A 20,757-nucleotide genomic window follows, 5' to 3' on the forward strand; every position below is an offset into this window, starting at 1 on the left:
ATATCCGTGCTTTCCTCTTTTTGGTATGATCAGAAAAAAGTGATCAGCTATGTTTGCTTCATCGCTTATGTCTAATAACTTATTGTGTATTTAGTTTTGACTTGCCAATGAATCTTTGCTCTTGCATTTCTTTCTGTTGAATCTCCCGCATCGACCTTGCACTGGCGGTACTGCAAATCTGTGAAATGGAGTTGTTGGTGTATATACACGGCTTCTACAATGTTGTGTTAAATGGTGGTGATTAATTTCACAAAGAGCAGACGAGTCAGTAAATTTGGTAGAACATATCTGGTTTGTCTACTGGATGTTGATTTAGGATGTTTGGAGTCTGGACTCAATATGTACATAGGATTGCTTTGGTATAACACATTCTTTGAGATACTGGTAATATGAAAAGTTCAGTTGAAGCTGTAGCGTTAATTTTGGATTACACCACTGGATTATGATGGATTCAACATTATAATGGTCTCTCTCGACTAGAGGGAATATGTTAGATCGTCTCTTTAGACCATGGAGGTTGTAAGCGGAGTATAAATTTTGTGATGCAGCCTGGAGAGTGGTTATTGGCGTTCTCTTGTCTGCAAGAGGACCCGTTCATATGTATTAAGAGTATTGACGGTGCTAATTCAATTGGTTTACTGGTTTGAAAAAATAAGTCTCTAAAAAAAAAAAAAAAAAAAAGGTTTTCCTTCGTGTGAGTATAAAAGGAACGAGTCCCTTGCGTTTTTCCTTTCGGCACCGCTGACGTCTGTAAGTTGGACCATCTTATCTTACAATCAACCCAGGCGTGGTGCCGTAAGATTTTTAAAGAGAGTCTCTTATTAGATAACTTCAATAATAATGCATAACAGAGGTTGTGTTGATGAGAACCACAAGGCCAGGCTGCCCAAGAGATATCATAATGCTTTTTAACTGTCCAATGGTCCCCCGTTTCTTTCCCCCGCTGAAGAAGCTGATCTGCATACTTGTGCCACCGACTCAACTGGCATCGAGGTGCCAATAGTGTCAACGCCATTGCTACCACCAGTCCGCCAGGGCTCACCCCTGACGTTGCTACATGAATGCATAGCTAGCAGGCGATTCTTCTATAGCGTTGCATTCTTCTCCTATCTCATTATGGTGCAGAGTGTGATTATTTATGGTTATTGGATATGTCTTTGAAAAAAATGAAGAGAGCTTTTCAAAAATAGCCACACATTTTCGGTGGGCAAGTTTTCGCGTGACAAAAGAGTATCGAGCACCACTCATTGAGCATGTGTTGTGAACCGCGATGGCCACTAGTAGTAGCTGTGTACTGCCGTCAACTGGCCACAAGTTGGTAGACACGTTGATGGTTGAACCACATGCCGAGATGGTATGGAGAATCAATTCTCTTTTTTTTTGTGTTGGCCTCAATCAATCATTTCTGTTACTCGGCGCACAAACCACACCGACCGACCGGTAATGCAGTATTGGTACAACAACACCATGAGAGCAGGAATTTGGCAAAGAAGAAAAAATGATACACTACGTATTATTCAAGACAAAAGAGAAACTCAAGGAGACAAAAAAGGACACTCCAAAGTTATAACTACTACTATAGTAAAATATGATCAACAGAATAGTAATAGAAAATGACATGAAACAAGAATAGAAAGTATAGCAAAAACAAAGCTGCCATAATTAGTAACTTCAATTACCACCCACCCACCCTCCAACCTCTCTCTTTAAAAAAAAAAAAGATGGGAAGTCTGGGTTAATTAATTGGTCGAAATGAACAGCTGAATTAAACTTATCAGAAATTCAAGCTTCCGTTGGCAAATTGGGTTAGCACTTGATATTGTCAAATAATAGTAAATACTCCAGTTGTGTTGTGCTGGATGTCCTGGTCAATGCGCATCTCTGCTGAGTTTAGAGATATTTCGGATGACTTCCGAGGCATCATTCTCACCGGCCGCCGTCGTTTGCTGAAAATTCAAGAAAGAGCCCAACAGTTCCATTCTCCCCTTCTTCCTCATCAACTCTATTTCACTTTCCGGCCGATGAACCAACTCTTCTTCTGCCCTCGCCGTCTTTAATGATCTCAAAGAGGAGCTTCTATCCTCCATTGCACCCGCACTCAAGTTGATTTGTGTGGAACAGCATACATCCTCATCCTACCCAAAATACAACTTCAACATGAAATTTACTAACCCTCGATTAATCCCATGCCAATTTAATTAAATAGCTCAGTAACATAAGCATTTCAAGATTAACTGCTTGTGTTTGTACACACAAATTTCGTGCATCTCAGGTAGAAACTAGACGAGCAGCATAATTAGTTACAAACACGAAATCTTTGCGTGATTTATTGGTTTTTTATTTGCTTTTGCTTTTTATTTCCCAGACGCACAAAATCCGTGGGTAACAAAATAATACTCCTAGTACTGCTAATAAATAATTGATTTTTTTTTTTTTAAGGAAAGGAGACTGACATCGGAATCGGGAGGGCGGTTGTCACGGGATCGCTTTAGAGCGGAGGAAACGGCGGCACCACCATCTCTGCTGGAGAAAGACCCATGTTCACTACTAGAAGAGGTTGTCAAAGGCAGAGCTGAGGAAGACGGAGCAGGACTAGAAGACCAAGGAACTACTTGATTCTCTCCATCCTCCTCCTCATCTTCTTCCTCTTGAAACTCATCGTCGTCGTAGTCGTCGTAGCCGTCGCTATCTTCAGACCCATCACTATACTGATCATCGCCAAGGCGCCTCTGATCAGTCGTTTCATCTTCTGCTTCTTCTACTTGTTCCTGCCTAGTCCTCCTGACAGCCGGGTTTTCAGCAGCAGTAGAACTATGCAAGCATCTTTGACAGACGGAAATAGTTGGGGCAAGCTTGGTCCCGGAAGCTTTCCATGGGGTCGGAGATTGACAAACATGGCAAAGAAGATTTCTTGAATGTTTAGCGACCAGAAAATTTGCACTGTGCACTTTTTCATCACAATCCCAGCAAAGCCTTGCTTCATCCGAAACGCAATACATCTTCGCTGCTTTGCCACACAATTCGCAGCACCCTTTCTCCATTACCTTGCCCGCAAAACTCATTCTGCAATTTCTCTCACTTGGACTTTTAGTAGTTGTTGTATTGACAAGTGGTTTTGCAGCCTTCGGCCAAAGTATATATAATTTCGAGTGACAAGAGTCATCCATTTTGGTTGGGTCCGAAGTGTGAGGCCCAGAGGATTATATGGGGCTATTTTTGGTAGTTGCGTCGTTCAAGATTTTACTCTCTTCATTTTTTTTTTAATCTTTTTGAGTTTGGCACGTAATTACTAGCTGTTATTTCCAAACTCCAATTTTTAAAGATTGTAGTTTAAAAATTAATAATAAAGTTATGGTTAGAGTATTTGAAATTGGGACTAATGTCAAAACGATGTTGAGAAAGCAATTTGGAGCCATGTAAATGGTTAAGAAGTTGAATTTTAGAGTGCACAAATATCTCTAGTTCAGTAAACTTGTAAGTATATTTTACCACATTTCCTGCATTCAATAAAAAGAAGTGTTGTAAATCTGAAATTTATTCAATTTATGTTTATAGTACTAAAATTTTCACTGTATACAACCAACGAATTGCCTGGGAAAATTCACCAAAAAAATCATAGAGCTAGAAGCTTTTTGTTTGCTGTGATTGGGGAGGGGTAGATAAGCTAGAAGAGTGAATGGGCGGTGATTCACCTTTCCCTTCCTCCTGTTTAATTAATGGAGGGGGTTGGGGATGTGAGGTGTGGACTTGTTCCTATCCCATGCGAATATTAACACTGCACTTTTCTATCTTGGTCCCTATATTTCTTTCTTTTGGTAAGAATTCTTTAATTTGAGTTGAAAATGCCAAGTGGTAATAATAAGCTACGTTTAGTATCATGATATTGATATGAACACTTACATCAATATATATATATATATATATATATATATATATATATATATGACGTTGATATGAGTAAGGTTGGTTATCGACCGATAATTCAGAATTACAAAATTCAAGAATTAGTTTTTCAAGACTAATACACGATTATCATCCAAAATTTAGTTTGATAAATTGCATATTGATATTTGGATTTTGGCTGAAAAATTGGTAATTCGATGATATCCAAATTTCAAAATGTCAATAGTAAACTAAAATATTTTAAATTTCTATAAAAAAAATTTGTTGCATCAAAATCATATGAGTAACTTTTTTATACACTGTCAATGTCTAATATTTTTATAATAATAGGTTTAGATTATGACACATAACACGAACTTAAATTAAAAATTCAAATCGTGCATATGTAATATACATTCATAACTGTTAATATAAAACAAATTACTATGGTATTAGTGTATAAAAAGTTAATCCAAATAATATCCCATATGTTTTTGGCAACAAAATTCAATCAATTTAACTAGTAATACTGTAGTAGGCTGCTACTTAGTAGTCAATAGTTAACTAATTACTCATTGCTAATAGTATTTAGTAATATGTATATACATATATACTAATATATTATAAAAGTTTCAAAAATTTGGCAGGTAATCGATAATTTGGTAATATAGTTTTAATATCTATTCTCAAACTATTTTATCAAAAATTATAATTGGATATATTTTGATTTTAATGCCAATTATTCTTTGTTTGAAGTAAATTTTTAGCGTTGGGATGTCAAACAAATTGTCAGAGTTGTGAAGATCGTATTCCAATTTCAACTCCAGGCGCCTTTTAAGTTTTAAACCCTCCCCCTAAAATGCACATTTCCTTTTGTTCCTAAACTTTTTGTCAATTGAAGGATAGAAAATAGATTTGTCAGGGAAGGAGAAGACTTTTGTGGTTCGTCCGTCGTGTGACGTGTGATTCGTTTCGCACAATTTCTGTGAGGCTAAAATTGCATTTGCTTAGCGACCAAGCGTTTCGTTTCGTCTCCATCTACGTGAATACTATATTATTAAAAATAATAGAAACTAATAAACTACGCTATTTTATTTGAAGATTAGAGTTAAGTTTTTGTCGTGCATTTATTCTCTTTCTCTTTTTATATATATTTATACGTGTCAAAATTATTTGTGCTGTGCCTGCATGTGTTCCTTTTTTTTTATTTATATATTTGTGCTATTCTAAAAAAGTTGGAAAAAAGAAAAGGATCGGCTCTTTCATTTTCACAGACTTTGAGGGGATTTGAAAATTCCCCACGACCAAGTGCTCCTCTTCGTTGTGGGAAAAAAATAATAAACAAAAAAAATTTAGAATAAAAATACGTTTTCGTGTTTCTAGGGGGATTCATTATTCATCGGCGGCCATTGCAAGTCTCGTGGTCGGAAAATAATTGGTTCATTTAAAAACAGTAGCAGTACAATAGTAGTGGTAGTAGTATATTTTCTGACCCGAAATTCGAGGTGGTTATTTATTAGGTCGCTAATGGTGTGTGTGGTGTGATGACCACAAAATGATTCGAGATTCGGGGATGGGTGCCGACGTGGCAGGCCCTGATCCACATAAGGGTTTGGTCCACGTGACACCCCATGGTCCCTCCCTTGCTGACTTGGAGCTTCTTCAATTGCAATCCCCCACCAGCCATGAATCATGATTGTCGCTGCCTTGGGTGTCGCTGCCTTGGATGTGGTGTTGTTTAATCAAGCATATCTTTTTAGGTTACCTTTGAATATATTTTTTTATCTTGTTGTATGAGAAACTTTTTCCCTTTTTAAGCTAAAAAAAAATATTCCTCCCGGATTTTTTTTCTTTTTTTTTTTTAAATAATGGTACAATGTGAATGATCAATAGTAATAATAAAAAAAAAAGCCTAGGGAACATATTAGAGCATCAATTGTATGTGCACTCATTTGATGCACGCTTGTGAACATATTACACGTACATTCTGTTAGCTCATTCAGATTCGACTATTAAAATCTTTTTTACTATTAGATTCAGGGTTCGAATACTGTGCCCGATAATTTAGAGTGAAAAGGATAAGAAAAAAAATTTCAAGTTTCTTCAAAAATTTATTATGATTTGTTTTGATAAGTCGGCCATTACTAGAAGGGATTTAAATCCTGATTTGAGCTATAAGTTAGGTGCTTGAAATCCTGCACTTACCATTAGAAAACAAAAAAATAATTAAGGAAGAAATTTACTTGCACGGTATAGTATGCTATCCCATAGTTGAAGAAATTGTAATTAGAAGATTATGAATTTAAAACCTTCCACTTATATAAAAAAAAAAAAGTAAGAAAATATGAATATGTGGTACCATATATGCCATTGCCATCTCATAATTGAAGGACGTTTTGCGGTGAAGGATGATGAAATGCGGGAGAAGGGAAACCCACGTGAAGACGGTGAGAGCGGATTCCTTGATGAGCTAATAAAGAAATCTGGTGTTGCTGACATGGAAGATTGACCTCCTTGAACAAAGCTGATTTGGCCTGTCTACAGCCTACAATTTGATTTTCTGTGGGCAGCGGAGAGTGCAGACTCCTGCAAAATAATATGCGTGGGCAATGAAAGGGTGGGGGCCCGAAGTTGAGGATAGGGGCTGGTTTGGTTCTTTGCATCAGGACTTGAAAACAAAGGGACGAAGAACTGAACTACACGTCTCATTTGGAGTTTGTTTGTTGGGAGGGAGGGGCTGACGTCCAATGGCAATGGGGATTATGGGCTGTGAGGCCCACATGAAAACGTGGTTTTATATGGGGAACAGGACAATTAGTCCCAGGACTTTTGAAGACCGTGAGCGAAGCCAACTCGTTCGAACCCAGCAGTACCCTGCTATCTGGTTTCGTTTACGTCCCACTGGAACTGCAGGACCTCTCTTATATCTTTTGGAAGGAGTTAATTGTTGAAAAAAAGAAAGATGCCAATCTACTTGACTCCGACTTTCACTGTGATTAAGAAAAGTATACCAGCCCCCACGTGAATGGGCTGGTGGTTGGCGCCTCTTCCTCGGGACCGTTAGGTCCTGGGGTCGAACCTCCGCAGCAACATCGGTACCTCCGTGCATCTATCGTGCTTGGTTCTGGTTGGGGCGCTGGACCGGACCGGAGTGGGATTAGTCGGGCCGCCTTTACGGTCTTGACCCGGACACTCACTCCGTCAGCAAAAAAAAAAAAAGTATACCACCTTTTTAATTGCGTCCTATTGCTAGAATATGGAGTAAATCAATTGATCAGCTAGAGACAAAACGAAATCCAGTTGAAGGCTGTTAACAAAGTTAACGCGGTGATCATAAGTGTATTTTAACAAATGCACACAAAATATGCAAAGATATCATGAAAGCCTCGTGATAAAACCAATGTCAAATGACAGCCAGTAACTAATTACACAAATATACCATTTTTGGAAAGAAGCCTCTTGATAAAAACACTATTCAGATTAAAATCTGAAATTATGGCATTTTTCTTTAAATCTTTTCTTCTTTTTTTTTTTGTCTAAATAGATATTTTAAATCTTAAAAGCAGAAGGGGAAAAGAAGATGAATTAAAAATCAAATCAGGAAGCTCACAGCAAGCATTCCTACGAACTAAATAGGGTCTTATGGACTGTTCTATCATCTACCTTGTATATAAAAAGAAAGCTAAGTTACTGTAGCTAACCATCTTTTTGACACACGTATTATATATATTTTTGACAAGTGGACCTTTGATTATTTTACCTAAATTTTTCCTTCCCCTTTTTTATTCAATTGGGCTAAAGGATTAAAATATTTTTTCTCCTTGACAAAATCAACTCCATCTCTTCTTTTTTTTTCTTACAGTAACTACTATCATTCCTCACCTTATTTATTTTTTATTTTTTAAAACTAATCTAACTAAGATTGTTGCCATGTTCTTTTTTTTTGTCAAGATGATAACTACCTAGCAAAAAGAATTCTTTATTTTTTTTATCCCATTTTACATTTTCTTTTCTTCCTTTTTTCTTCATCTCTAATCTCTCATGTTTGATCTATTTTTTTATCATAATGTTATAGCCAACTGGCATTTGTTTGTTAAATTTATAGGATGATGTTTTATTTGGTAGTTCTTCATGGATAAAAAGTGAAATATTAAAATATGTAAAAAAAAAATTTAGAATTCATTTTATACCAATGATCATTTTCTATGAATAATAGAACAAAAATTCATTCTTTTATTTTCTTCTCCTATGATTTGATTTCTTACTTCACATTTTGTTTCTTTTTCTTTGTTTTTTGGTTACATTTTGTAATTATCTACAATTTTGTGTATTTTTTTAGGAGAAAGATATATCATGTAATGTTTCCACCAAGATAAATCTAGTTAGGCCTTATTGTACCTCCGTTTTTCTCCATTTCTTTCTTTTTGCAATTACTTTATGGCCTATTAAATTTAATTGAAGGATCCAATAAGATTTTGTATATATTTAAACTAAAGTTAATTTTTGTTTGTTTTTTAATTACTCAAGTGTTGTATTATGAATTGGGTTGGTATACAAGGATTGCAGTCGGTGGTGGAAGTCACAATTGAGGCTTTCGGCCTAGAGTGTGACTTGACAAAAAATTGTTAGAAATTTCAATTTTGATTAGGAAGATGTTTTTGCAATAAAAAAATAGTTCAATTCTAATTTGTATATGTAGACCAGGAAACATGCTAATTCATATTTTTATCTAACATTGCTATTTATATTCAAGAGTTGCAGGATAATGTTGTCACCTTTAGGCGGAATTTAAATAGATGAACTGGATTTTTCTATCAAAAGAAAGAAAAATATGAAAGTTTATAGTAAGCTATATTGATGTTGAAGATTGTGCCATGTTTTAGTAGCTTCCTAAACTTTTTCTCATTATTAAAGTACTAAAAGTATTACGACTGCTTTTGATTTAGTTTTAATTAAAACTATACTACTATTAATACATCAATGCACTTATAGTGTATTAAGTTTTTCTCCTTTTTGGGTATCATCATAATAGTGGTTCAAAAATCTTTATTCAAATCACAATAAATAGAGAGGTTGACTTCATAGATGGAATTTCTCTTCACAACAAATTTTGATAGAAATTTTATTTATACTCGATATTGTGTTAATTGTGTTCCTACAATAAACAAAAACTATACGATAAAAATCATAGCGAAAGTATGATTAACAAACATGAGAGTTCAAATAATATTTGTCAAATTTAATTGCTTTGATGCTCAATTTTTCTCCTATATTTTTATTCATTCATCATGTGTCAAAATAATTTAATGCTATGCATTCAACTAAATTTCTAGGGGGCCCAAACTGTGCTTTGCACAGTTCAAGTACCTCTAGTTCCTTCAATATCTACCTTGTATATAAGAAAAGAGCAAGGTTTAGTGTTTTCCTTTCCTCTTGCCACATGGCTTCTTAATTATCTGACAAGTGGCAAGGTAAAATATTTCTTGCAAATTGTCTAAATCTAAAGCTTCTCTTGTCCGAAGCCTTCTATTTCTTTGCCTTCTTTTGCCATTGCACTGTTACTGTAGCATGCTGTCTCATTGACACATGGCATCCTTGGTGAATTTTTGAGCTTTCATTCTTTCCTTTTCTTTTTATAGGCAACGGTAGATAGATAGATTGGACTGCATTGCACAATGACCAAATTTGGTCTGGCCTTGGCATTCAAGTATGAAATCCAATTATTTTTATTGAAATTTTCAATTTGTAAGCTTTTGATAGATGTAATTCAATTACAAATTATTATTATTATTATCATTATTTCAATTTATATTTATTATGATGCCAATTTGAGAGAGTATTTTTCAGATCATCGTATTTTCAAAAACAAAAAGAAATATTTAAAATTGATTTCAAGCTCTAGGTCTTGGACAGATGTAATCCAATTATAATATTATTATCATTATCATTATTTGAATTTATATTTATTACGATTTGAAATATCATTTAAACTTATATTTCACAGATTAACTTGACTTTATTAAAAATCATAGAATTCTATTCGTCTTTTTGAAAGTTTATATTTTTTATTTTTTTGCTACGTTTTTAATATAACTTTTGCTATTTTAGAAGCCGTCAAAAAATGATAGAAAAATTGTCACATTTTCAAAAATTAAAAGAAATATCCAAATTTGATAGCAAGAATTTTATTATTTTAATCTAGATGCTAAAAAAATATTTAAACTTTCTTAATCAAACCTTGGCTATTTTTGAACTCGGAGGAAAAGAAAAAGATATCTTCAAAGTGGGAAAACGATAAAAAAAAAGAAGAAAAGAAATTGGTTCCAATTTGTTATAAATGCAAAAATGAAATAGCCAACTAATAGAATACACACTTTCGAATCAATTTTATTTTAATTTATTGATATGTGAACATTTGTCTTTTATTTTGACAAAAAAAATTTTTTGTTGAGCAAATGAATGCAATAATTTCTAAATGACAAAAAATATATGCTTTTGTTTTTTTAAGGAATGGCAAGGTAAAATGTTTCTTGCAAATTGTCTGAATCTAAAGCTTCTCTTGTCCGAAGCCTTCTATTTCTCTTCTTTCTTTTGCCATTGCAATGCTTTTTTTCTCAAATTGCCGTTGAATCACTTCGTAGCAGCAGAAAAAAGGACGAATTCACTGGTAAATTCAAACCAAGTACAATCCCTAAAAGAAACTGATTCTTGGGGCAAGTGCAATCACGTGCATGTGGAGGGTTTTTGTGGTTCTAACCGAGAGAAAGTACAATGCTTTGTTCAGAAAATTGGTAGAACAGTAGCATCTTTTGCAGGTTCATATTCGGCTATCTGAATGGAAGAAACGGAGAAGAGGAGATTTTGCTACCAAACCCAGCAGGTCAACACCCCTCTTCAAGCCTTCTATTTATTTTCCTTCTTTTGCCATTGCACTGTTTCTTTCCCAAATTGCCGTTGAACCCTTTTCCTCCTTTCTCTCTACCACACGGCTCTTCTGAGCACAAATTCGGCACATTTATCCTCAGCAAGTCCAATTCCAGCCGCCTATGCTACCAAACCCAGCAGGTCAACAACCCTCTTCAAACATGCAAAAAGTTTGGATATGACAACAGATTATAGGGGCCTAGGCTGTGCTTAGCACAACCAATAACCTCCTATTATATCTTCTTATTACTATAGCAGGCTCTTTTTTTGACAAGTGGCTTGCTACTTATTTGACATTGGCTGGATTTTTTAATAAGGGGAACAATGGACCAGAGACATACAAGAAACCAACGGAACCAGCAAGACATTACATTGTCCATTACATTGCAATAGAATCAGCGGGACCCATTACATTGCAATAGAACCAACGAAACCTCTATTATATGGCCAATTTCATTGCTGAAACTTAAGACAAACAAGAAACCAACGGAACGGAGTATCTCTTCTTTTCTTCTTCTTCAGGTGAAAGTACCAGCAAGTACTCTTCCCTTCCTGTAACAGAGATGGTTGCTTCACATGCTTATTGTATTTGGAAGCATGGAAGGCCTGAAATCCCTCAGAGATTAGGTGTCTTCTTTTTCCCCAAAATTCAGGGATTTTTCCCCAGGAAAGTGCCCAGCCGTTTGATTTCATTCATTTGTACTGGAATTGGTTTTGTAACCATCCAATTTTCCCATGAACACCATAATTCTAAATTATATTTTTCAGAGATTTGATGTGATAGAAATTAAGTGAGTAATAATTTAGGTTTTTAGGTTTTGAAAAGGAAAAGAAAGAGAAGTGCCCATATAAAGGGTGATATTTCTTTCTCCGAAGACCTTGCGTTTGAAAGGGAGCTTCTTCTGCTTCTAGCTTTGGTAAGGATCCTTTTCATTTGTAAATTAGATTCTATCTTTTTTTCCTAAATATGTGTAGTCATATGTGGTAGAGATATTAAAATTAGTAGATTTTGGCTAAATGTTTCTCTTGGTTTTTTCATGTAAAAATTTCGGTAAATATTAAATATTAGAATAAGATATTAATTGGTTTATTAAATCATGTTGTGATATGTAAACTTTTTGTTAAATCATGTTGTGACCATCCGAAAGAAATTGGAACATTTTATGTAAATTTTTAGGGTACATTAAATCTATAAAACAAAAGCCAACTCCAAAGCCTTAATTATGATCCCTTTTACTTCTCCCTCTTCGGACAACGAATGAGCCTACCTCAATCAACAATCACTGAACTTTCGCCATACTCCACTGTGAAAAATTTGGTTTCAGAACAATTCAATCTAATACTTCACTTAATCAGGTTTATTCTTCTTTTCTTTTCCTATTCAATTTGCATTGCTTGCATTCTTTTTTGCTCCTTTTGCAGCTGTGTTTGGGTTAGCTGCTCAATTAGCTTTCTGAGTTTTCATTTTCGGTCAATTTAGAAGCTTAGATATCTTGATTATCAGTTTCGTTTAGATAAAGTTCACTTTTTGCCATTGACATCAATCTCTTGATTTTATTTAAGACATTGGAATTGATACTTTTATTTTTCTCTGAAAAAAAGGATGGTGTTTTCGCTTGTTTAGTAGTAAGTGATTGCAATATGTCCATAAAGAAGTTTTTGTCCACATTTCTATGTAAAATTTGTGAAAAGATAAAAATAAACCTGAAGATAAAGAAAATAATTACTTCTCAGGTAGCTTCTCAACTTTAGATTTGAGTCATTTTACTCATCATATGCATTCCATGCCATAGATCATATAGTATACATGGAATATTGCTGCTATAAAGAATTAAGTATTAATCCATAATATCATGCTCATAATATCAAAAGGTGATAACATTTATTTACTTGGATAAAGTATTGAATGTTTCTAGAGAAATTGACACGCAAGTAGAGAAAATCTGAAAACTCTTTAGTGTTTTATAATACCAAGCAGATTACAATGTTTTGTGGACAACAAGTTTGGTAGCAAAAAAAGGTTATTCACCTGCTGGATTGCTACTGTTGAAGAAGTAACATATTAGGTTGTTGCTTATAGCATTTGTTTAGTTCTTTTTACATATACTATCAAAGTAAAAGCACAATGGTTAGGACTTTAATAAATCATTGACAATTATGCATTAATTATAGTCTTTTTTTTCCCCTTCTTATAACATATGATCTTTAGTCTCTTTATCGTTATCTTTGAATCAATATTCAATATTTGTTGACAAATTTTCATTGCCTTTCAAGAAATTTTGTGTAAATCAAATTTTGGTAGGTTATGGTGCAAAAATTACACGTATCATGAATAAAAAATACTACTGCAGAAACTACAGTCACTTAAGATTATGATCCATGAAGAACCTGTATACTTAATTATTTTCCATTGCACTTTTCCTTTGGTCTCTCCTTAAAAAACAGATTTATCAGTCTGCTTATTAATTAAATAAACCTCCATGTATAAGCCATGTATTATAGCAACTTAGGAAACAGCTGCAACTTCAGCCATATACAGGGATATAGGAGACCATGGCCACGTTGACTTCCTATCAACAATAAAAACTAAAATTGTCAGTAAGAATATGTTAATGGTTCATAAATGCCCTGACCTCAGAGTCTCTAAATCTGTAAACTATCATTTCTATCACAGATAGACATGTCTTCATAAACTTATAGGATCAAGTTTTTTTTCTGGTTTTCACCATTATATGACAATATTAGTAAACAGTTTATCTAAACAATGTTTTAGGCTCATATCATTTGACTATGTTTTCACTAGCAGTAAAACTTAACAGAATAGTAAACGGATCAATAATGAGAGTTATAAGACCATCATTTATTAATTTGGTTGATTTTCTTCTCACAATGTATTTAATTTATTTGAAAACATATTTTTATACTTCTAGATCATAACTAAACAATAAATTTTATGGAGTTATGAAAATGGTGTCTAGCACTGCTACTATGATTCTTCAATTTTCTTTTTCATTGTGAATCTTTGTTCTTCCTTTTCTTATACTGATTTTACTTTCTTTTTTTTTGCCCGTGTTTACAAAATGTCGACCTGTTTCTTCAACTGAAGCTGGCTATTCTATTTGGTGTGCATCTTTTGCTCCAACAAGTTGGCATATTCAGTTCTTAGGTTTGTCTAAGAAACTAAATTTTGTGCTGCTTTTTTTGTCTAAATGATTTGGATTTTATCTGTTGTTGATTATATTACAGGTTGTGTGTCTCATGTTAAAAATTCTTGAGCTTCAGGCATATTAATTGCTATCTGTTTCATTTTTACATGATTGTGAGATACATGATGTAGTTAAAGATTTTCTTTCTGTTATGAAGAGTGAAAGCCTTCACATGATGAGAATGAATGTCTGTTTCATATGAAATGCCTTGGATAGTAGTCTTCTTTTTTTGTCATGGACTCTGTGATCAAAGAAAATTCTGATGATGTTCCTACTGTGATTTCTCAATTTGATGTGGGTCAAATGATGAGGAAAAAAGATTGTAGAAAAAATGCAGTTCTTAGATGGAGAAAGAAACGATTAGATAGAGCAGATAAGCCAACCTCTTCAAACATTGCTGCAAAAAGAAGCTTAACTTTTGAAGCTCCAATTCCCAGAACTAATGTACCTTCTGTTGAGAAGACAACCATTGAAGCTGTTTCCTCGATTGCTGCAAAAAAGAGTCCTGAAGACAACAAGCCTGCATCTTCAAAATCTGCTCATATGAGCACTCTCAAGAAGCCACGTGAATCTGCAAAATAAAGCAGCCACACAGCTTCATGTCCTCTTTTGTTCATCATGTATGCTACTGAACTTTTAGCATGCTATTTTTTGCCATCATATTAGAATCCATTAACATTATCTGTATGACTGGAAGTTAATGGATCATAATATATGATATTATGTAACTAAAATGAACTTTGAAAAAGACTATTAGCATGCCAATATACCTCTACTTATGACTTAATTGTACTGGAAGGTGTGTAATTGCTACTGAAATTGTTGACAACTATCTATGAATGATAATTATGGTATTATGTACCTATTATGCAACTAGAATTGTTATATATACTTTTCCAATGATCAGTATTTTTTGAAAGGCCAAGGCACAACCTGGTTCCTTTAGTTACTATAAGATAAGCAAAAGGCCAATGTTACTGTAGCAACTCCTGTTGCTGACACGTGGCACATTGGATAAATTTTGAGCCTTTTCGTTTGCTTTGTCTATGGACTTTACATTGTCTACTTTTTCCAAACTACCACGTTGGTGCTAGAAGGACAGGTTCTTAAGACTTCTTTTAGCATACTGAGCCATGCGGTTGACTCCGAGGAGGGAGTCCACTAGGGAGAAACTTTTTTCCGTTTATGGCCTTAGAATGTTGACTATTTCTGCGAACAGTATACCACTGTTGAGGCCATTTGTGTCTTTTTATGTAAAATTACTACTTTGTCTAGTGAGAAAAAATGGCTCTCAAAACAGTAGCTAACTATTTAAGGCTGTTTGTGACTTTTTGCCTTCCATTCTTCTCCTATCTTTGGCTGCGTTTTCCATTCCTTTCCTTTGTACGTCAGACACAATCAAGAATAGCAGTTGAACTGCTTCTATGCATGGTCAGAAAAAGCAAAGAAGCAGGTAAGCTTCTTCCTTTCTCCGTATCTTTTTTTCACCAAATTCTTCTCATTCTCCACTGTAGAATACACATGGCTAACCTATCAGTGTTAATTATTGCCATGAAAACCACCAATTGTTTCATAGATTGAGTCTACTTTTTGGCACTTTTTCTCCTTCGTTACATTTTGTGATATTGCGTACAATAGAGGAGAAGAAAAGAGAACTCTAACAAGAAAAAGTTCTAGAGAAAGGGTTACAGGAAAAGTAAGAATTTATTTCTTTTCCCTTTTGGTTCTGAATTTTATTTTTGCCTTTTAGGTCTTTATTAGATGATATTCTAACTTTAGTACAAAAATTTCCTTTTTCTTCTTTTCTGCTAAATGTGAATATATGTGTCAATGAATTTTTTTTTCATTTTATTTTTTTTCCTTTTTTAAAATTTTTTTTATCAGATGTTCTTCATTTTGTTCTTTCTTTTTCTCTTATTTTTTTTATTAGATGATGTTCTGATATTCGAGATATTTTTTTCATTTTTGTGTTGTTTTTTTTGTTGCAATGATTTATCTAGCAAACACAGCTATTCAAGCAAGTCAAGATTTTGTGAAATCTCAGAGACCAATGGCCATCAAGTGTTTGATAAAATGTCTGTGTGAAACTTGGGATAGCAGAGAAAACACGGAGAGAATGATCGCACAGGTAAATTCTACTCCGGTCTATATCATTTTTTTCTCAACGGCCATTTCTTTCTATGTTTTTTAGGGCACTTTATCTTTTCTTTTCAACGTTTTTTTAGGGCACAAATTATCCTATCAAGAAGTTAATTATTAGTAGATTAGTAGTTGGAAGCATTGGTTTACATTTTTTTGTGCTGTAGAAGTTGCCGATTCAAGTATGTCTTACACTTCATCTTCATATAATAACTTAAAAAACTTTTAGTTACCTTTTGTCCAGGTAAAGAGCTACCACATAAATTCTGATGGTGCCGATGTAATATAGCATACGATTGAGAATTTTCAACTGTAGAAGTCGAAATTTTGTATTGTTAGTTTGTTATCCTTACACATATCTTAGATATTTTATATGTATTGTATTCCAAAGTTTAATATAAAATTTATAAGATACATCATATGTATCTTAGATATATCATATGCACATATCTTAGAAATTTTGTATTGTTAGTTTCTTATCTCTGCACATATTGGTGTACTTAAAGAGTTTAATTTCAGGGAACAAAGGGAACGTTGTTGACACCCTTAACGGTGATTCTGACAAGTGAATTTATTCTGGGAATGATAGATCTGAGATGAACTTGGCTAATGCGGTGGCTTATTTTTTCCTAGGAGTGCTAATGGGTTTGTCAAGAGTATTGGAGCTGGTGGAGTTGAGAGCAGAAGTCAGCAAACTTTTGTGCGTTCTGGGGTTGGAAAAGAAATTATCCCTCAGTCATCTAAGCCAGCTCAAGAGAAGAAGCCCCAGGTTTCTACTACTAATGGTCATGCTACAGCCCCTGCTGCTAAGTAAATTTTTCTCCTTTCCTCTGTTGCTTAACATCATAGGATATAAATAAACTCTTAAATTTTTGTTAATTTCCAGTTCACAGTGTTTTGTTGGAGTAACAAAACAGAAAGGTTTATGTATTGTTGATAACAAGAGCCTAAGAGGCAAAATTGCTAAAAGGATAACTAGAACCACTGTTGTCCAATTAATTTGTTTAATAATCTTATTTCATTATTTAAAGGATAGTCTTTATGAACTCATTATGATTCAAATTGAAATTCATATTCTTATGGTGAAGGCTTGAACTTAATAGTACCCTATAATAACACCCATTGCTTTAAAGATATAGAACTTGCATGTTTAACCATGGCTTTGGTACATGTTGATTTAAGACTTCTGAGTTTCAATTTAGTTTTGCTAAAAATGTTAAGTTTTGGCTGATTTTTTCTTAGAAACTTTTGGCTTAAGACCCAAAAATCTATCCATATTGAGATAGAATGCACCATTAGATGCCCATCATGCAAGGAAGAAACTGGCGTTAAAGCGAGGTAAATGTTATTATTTACTTTTCTAATGCTAGAATTAGTAAATCATTTACAACAATTATAACTTCTAATTTGCTTCAGGTAATGGCAAAATATGATAGGTGTCGCTTGGGATTTGTGGTAAATGATGTAACAGGATCTTTACATGCTGCAATTTTCAGTCCATACGCTTTGAAATTGTTATCATATACCGCTCTTCATCTAGCCAGCTGATGACCAAGTAAGTTCAACTCCATGAGCTATAACTTGATGAGTTATTGCATAATGATGAGTGCAACTTGATAAATGCGCTTAAATGCTCTTGGAAGAACAATTGTAGGAAAGGATTGAAATATTATACTAAAAAGTTGTATTTTTCCTTAAAGAATTAATGAGGCTTTGTTCAAATTATTTGATCCATTTATAGCTTTAAGTTTTGCTTATTGGATTAATTATTTTGTATGACATTTTATCATAAGTTTACCCTTATAAATTCACGTATAGCTTTTGATCTTGACTCTTGAGATATCCTAAAGCCTTATAAGAGCATTCTTTTGGTCAGTTGAAAATAATTGAAAAAGATAAGCTGTCTCAGTTATGGCGTAGGCATAAGTGACTTATAAATTTCTACTATTTGATTTTTGAATGAGGCTGCCATAAAAAAAAATGACTCTGTATGCTTTAATAAGTTATTTGTATATAACGTATCTGCTTATCTGTTAAAATTTTAGAATGCTGCCTTAGTTTTGGATTGTAAAAAACTATATTGCTTTGCAGTTGGAAATTACATAGTCAACATGTAATTGTTGATTAAATATTTCAAACAAATATTTCGAACAAAATTCACTAATGAAATTAAGGATGCTACACATTTTGCTAAACTAGCCTCTCATGTTGAGGCGGTTACAATTATTTTTTCATCCATGCTTTTAATTTGGAAAATCCAAGGACAAAAGGACAGCGAAGAACAACACTATCAAGGCATATACTACTGAGGTTGGAGGTCAAATTTTGATAGCAATCCCAAAAGAAGATCACAAAAGATGTTCCCAAATTTCATATCAATGCTCAAGATCCTTTATGATGGCGTTCTCATAAAGAACTTGATGGAGTAAATGCAAGTTAGCAATCTAATTAGTGGGCAGTTAGTATTTCAATTTATAGTTGTCTAGGATATAGCACTACTAAAAAGTTTATGACAGCTTGTTGAATTACTTGGCAGTGGGAAGGTAGAAAAGATGTTAATATTGAACCAGAGCTCAGTTTCCAAACTCTGTTATTTTACTCAAATGATGAATTTGTATGCTTAATTCTTCTTTCTCACTTTTATTAATCTTCTAACTTCTTTTAAACAATTTTCTTCTTACAGATTCAGATGATTGCAGCTCTCAGCTCCATTAGTTTTTAGCATATATAATGGAACCAATCATTATAGCATTTTTTTTCCCTTTTTGGCTTTGGATTCTTGAAAAAATTACTATTGAGATTTTAAATAGGATATAAATTATGTCAATATCTTTGAAACTACAAAATTGAAATACAATTCTAGACTTTTACCTAAATGAAAAATGTATTTATGAACTATATTATGATCTATTAATTTTTAATCCAAAATTCAAGAGATGATGATAGACAAAAAATGGTACATTAAAAGTTATACAATTGAACTAACATTGCCACTTAATATATTTCAAGGAAAGAGACTCCTGTGCTTTCTTAAGAAAGCAACTCCAAGAGAAAAAGCAATTAAAGGAACAGTTTTTACCATTATCACAAGCTATGAAGTTGAACAAGTCTCAGCTGGCCAGCAGACTTAAATGAACCTTCACAATGATTATGCATAAAATTAGTTTCCAACAATGTAATGCTTATGTGCTTCAGAACTGAACTACTTGTGTTTTAATTTAATTATCTTGTATCTATTTATCATTTGTGTTAATTCGACTTAGCTATTTTGACTTGCTCCCTACGTATGTTTTAATTCTATTATCTTGTATTTGTCTATCCTTTATGTTAATGTACTTCAATTTAATCTCTTTTACCTTGAAAAGCAAATTTATTGATAAGTTATAAATCCAATTCATATATAGATGTCCCTCTATCAAACACGAAAAACTTCTGCAAAAATGCTAACCATTATTAATTCTACTGTGTTTCAATTTCTCTGCGAATATTTGCTGAACAAATTATACATATAATTTTAAAACAAAAAAGTATATAAGTATATTATTAATTTGTACCTGAATTAAATTTGTTAAATGGAAAATGTAGACAATAATAAATCCAGTGACAATGACAAAAAAAATGTATATTTGAAAGCTATCATTCAAAGAGGAAAAAAAAAGCATCTTAATGAAATGTAATAAAGACATATATTTTCTCATCAAATTTGCAAGCTATACTTGGTGGTAATTTCAGTTAGCATTAATGACTCATATTTTAACTAAATATTAATGTATTAATGACTCAAAAGAAAATTGACAAAAAAAATGACAAAGTTCATTTGTTCAAATTTAAATACTGATAATCCAATTTCTCTCCATTTCAATAATATACATAATTTACGTATACTTGCAAACATGACACTCTACTGACAAACATTCTATCAAATTTTGCTAACCTTTAACGTTTCAAGGTGGGCACTGGCTGTGCTGTGCACAGCCTACACTTACTAGTATATATATGGGTTAATTCCACTTTGTCCCCCCAAATTTTGGACGATTACCCACTTCAATCCCTAAACTTTAAAATGGGACACTTAAATCCCTAAACTTATAAATACCTCCCAATTAAGGAAAATTATTGACAGAATCCTGAATGCCGTTGGTGGTCGAAGTGTCCCATTTTATAAGTTTAGAGATTTAAATGTCCCATTTTGTAAGTTTAGGGACTTAAGTGTCCCAATTTATAAGTTTTAGGGACTTAAGTGTCCCATTTTGAAGTTTAGGAATTGAAGTGGGTAATCGTCCAAAGTTTGGGAGGACAAAGTGGAATTAACCCTATATATACTTACACATATACACGTTCGCGCGCACACATGGTACTAGACAAGTCGTTCACCTTTTGCATATGAGACGTACAGTGGTGGGCCGTGTTTTGGTGGTTCCAGCAACCAGATAAAGTTCTGAGGACATTTGAGGATGTTGGGCCGAACCAAAAGGATCAAGTTCTAACGATGCTGCAGGATTGATCCAGTACATCGAGATGGGCCGTACAGGATTCAACGGTTGAACTTTAAAGTATGACAAGTCGTGTCAACAGGCGGCCCCGGTTTGATGGCTCTATTAACATT

At 33.6% G+C, this 20,757-nt stretch overlaps 2 protein-coding genes across 16 annotated transcripts; one reads left to right on the forward strand and one right to left on the reverse strand.

Annotated features, from left to right (window-relative positions):
- Positions 1–1,480: 1,480 nt before the first annotated feature.
- Positions 1,481–3,173, reverse strand: LOC140006744 (uncharacterized). The gene is made up of 2 exons (XM_072049230.1): positions 2,454–3,173; positions 1,481–2,135 (listed from the first exon to the last, which is right to left on the reverse strand). Exons 1-2 carry the CDS (start codon positions 3,165–3,167, stop codon positions 1,869–1,871), a joined length of 981 nt encoding a protein of 326 aa, XP_071905331.1. The 5' UTR covers positions 3,168–3,173; the 3' UTR covers positions 1,481–1,868.
- Positions 3,174–10,423: 7,250 nt separating this feature from the next.
- LOC113743239 (uncharacterized) lies at positions 10,424–19,394 on the forward strand. 15 transcript variants are annotated; one of them, XM_072049232.1, is made up of 7 exons: positions 10,424–11,723; positions 13,913–15,465; positions 16,013–16,140; positions 16,671–16,703; positions 16,785–16,961; positions 17,394–17,489; positions 17,568–18,788. In XM_072049232.1, the coding sequence occupies exons 2-5, from the start codon at positions 15,297–15,299 to the stop codon at positions 16,791–16,793; spliced, it is 339 nt and encodes a 112-aa protein (XP_071905333.1). In that variant the 5' UTR covers positions 10,424–11,723; positions 13,913–15,296; the 3' UTR covers positions 16,794–16,961; positions 17,394–17,489; positions 17,568–18,788. The 15 variants fall into 15 exon arrangements, 2 of the variants coding, with proteins under 2 accessions (XP_071905333.1, XP_071905334.1); XM_072049233.1 differs by having other exon boundaries at positions 13,913–14,632; positions 15,405–15,465; positions 16,671–16,961; XR_003461048.2 differs by lacking the exon at positions 16,671–16,703 and adding an exon at positions 15,651–15,708 and having other exon boundaries at positions 10,430–11,723.
- Positions 19,395–20,757: the final 1,363 nt, after the last annotated feature.

The sequence above is a fragment of the Coffea arabica genome, chromosome 5e (assembly GCF_036785885.1).
Source record: "Coffea arabica cultivar ET-39 chromosome 5e, Coffea Arabica ET-39 HiFi, whole genome shotgun sequence".
Lineage (NCBI taxonomy): Eukaryota > Viridiplantae > Streptophyta > Magnoliopsida > Gentianales > Rubiaceae > Coffea > Coffea arabica.

Coding starts and splice junctions, on each gene's coding strand:
- LOC140006744 (XM_072049230.1), bottom strand. CDS start 3,167: ATGGATGACTCTTGTCACTCGAAATTATATATACTTTGGCCGAAGGCT. Junction 2,136..2,453: donor ACCGCCCTCCCGATTCCGAT/GTCAGTCTCCTT, acceptor TATTTTGGGTAG/GATGAGGATGTATGCTGTTC.
- LOC113743239 (XM_072049232.1), top strand. CDS start 15,297: ATGGCTCTCAAAACAGTAGCTAACTATTTAAGGCTGTTTGTGACTTTT. Junction 15,466..16,012: donor CAGAAAAAGCAAAGAAGCAG/GTAAGCTTCTTC, acceptor TGATTTATCTAG/CAAACACAGCTATTCAAGCA. Junction 16,141..16,670: donor CGGAGAGAATGATCGCACAG/GTAAATTCTACT, acceptor GTTTAATTTCAG/GGAACAAAGGGAACGTTGTT.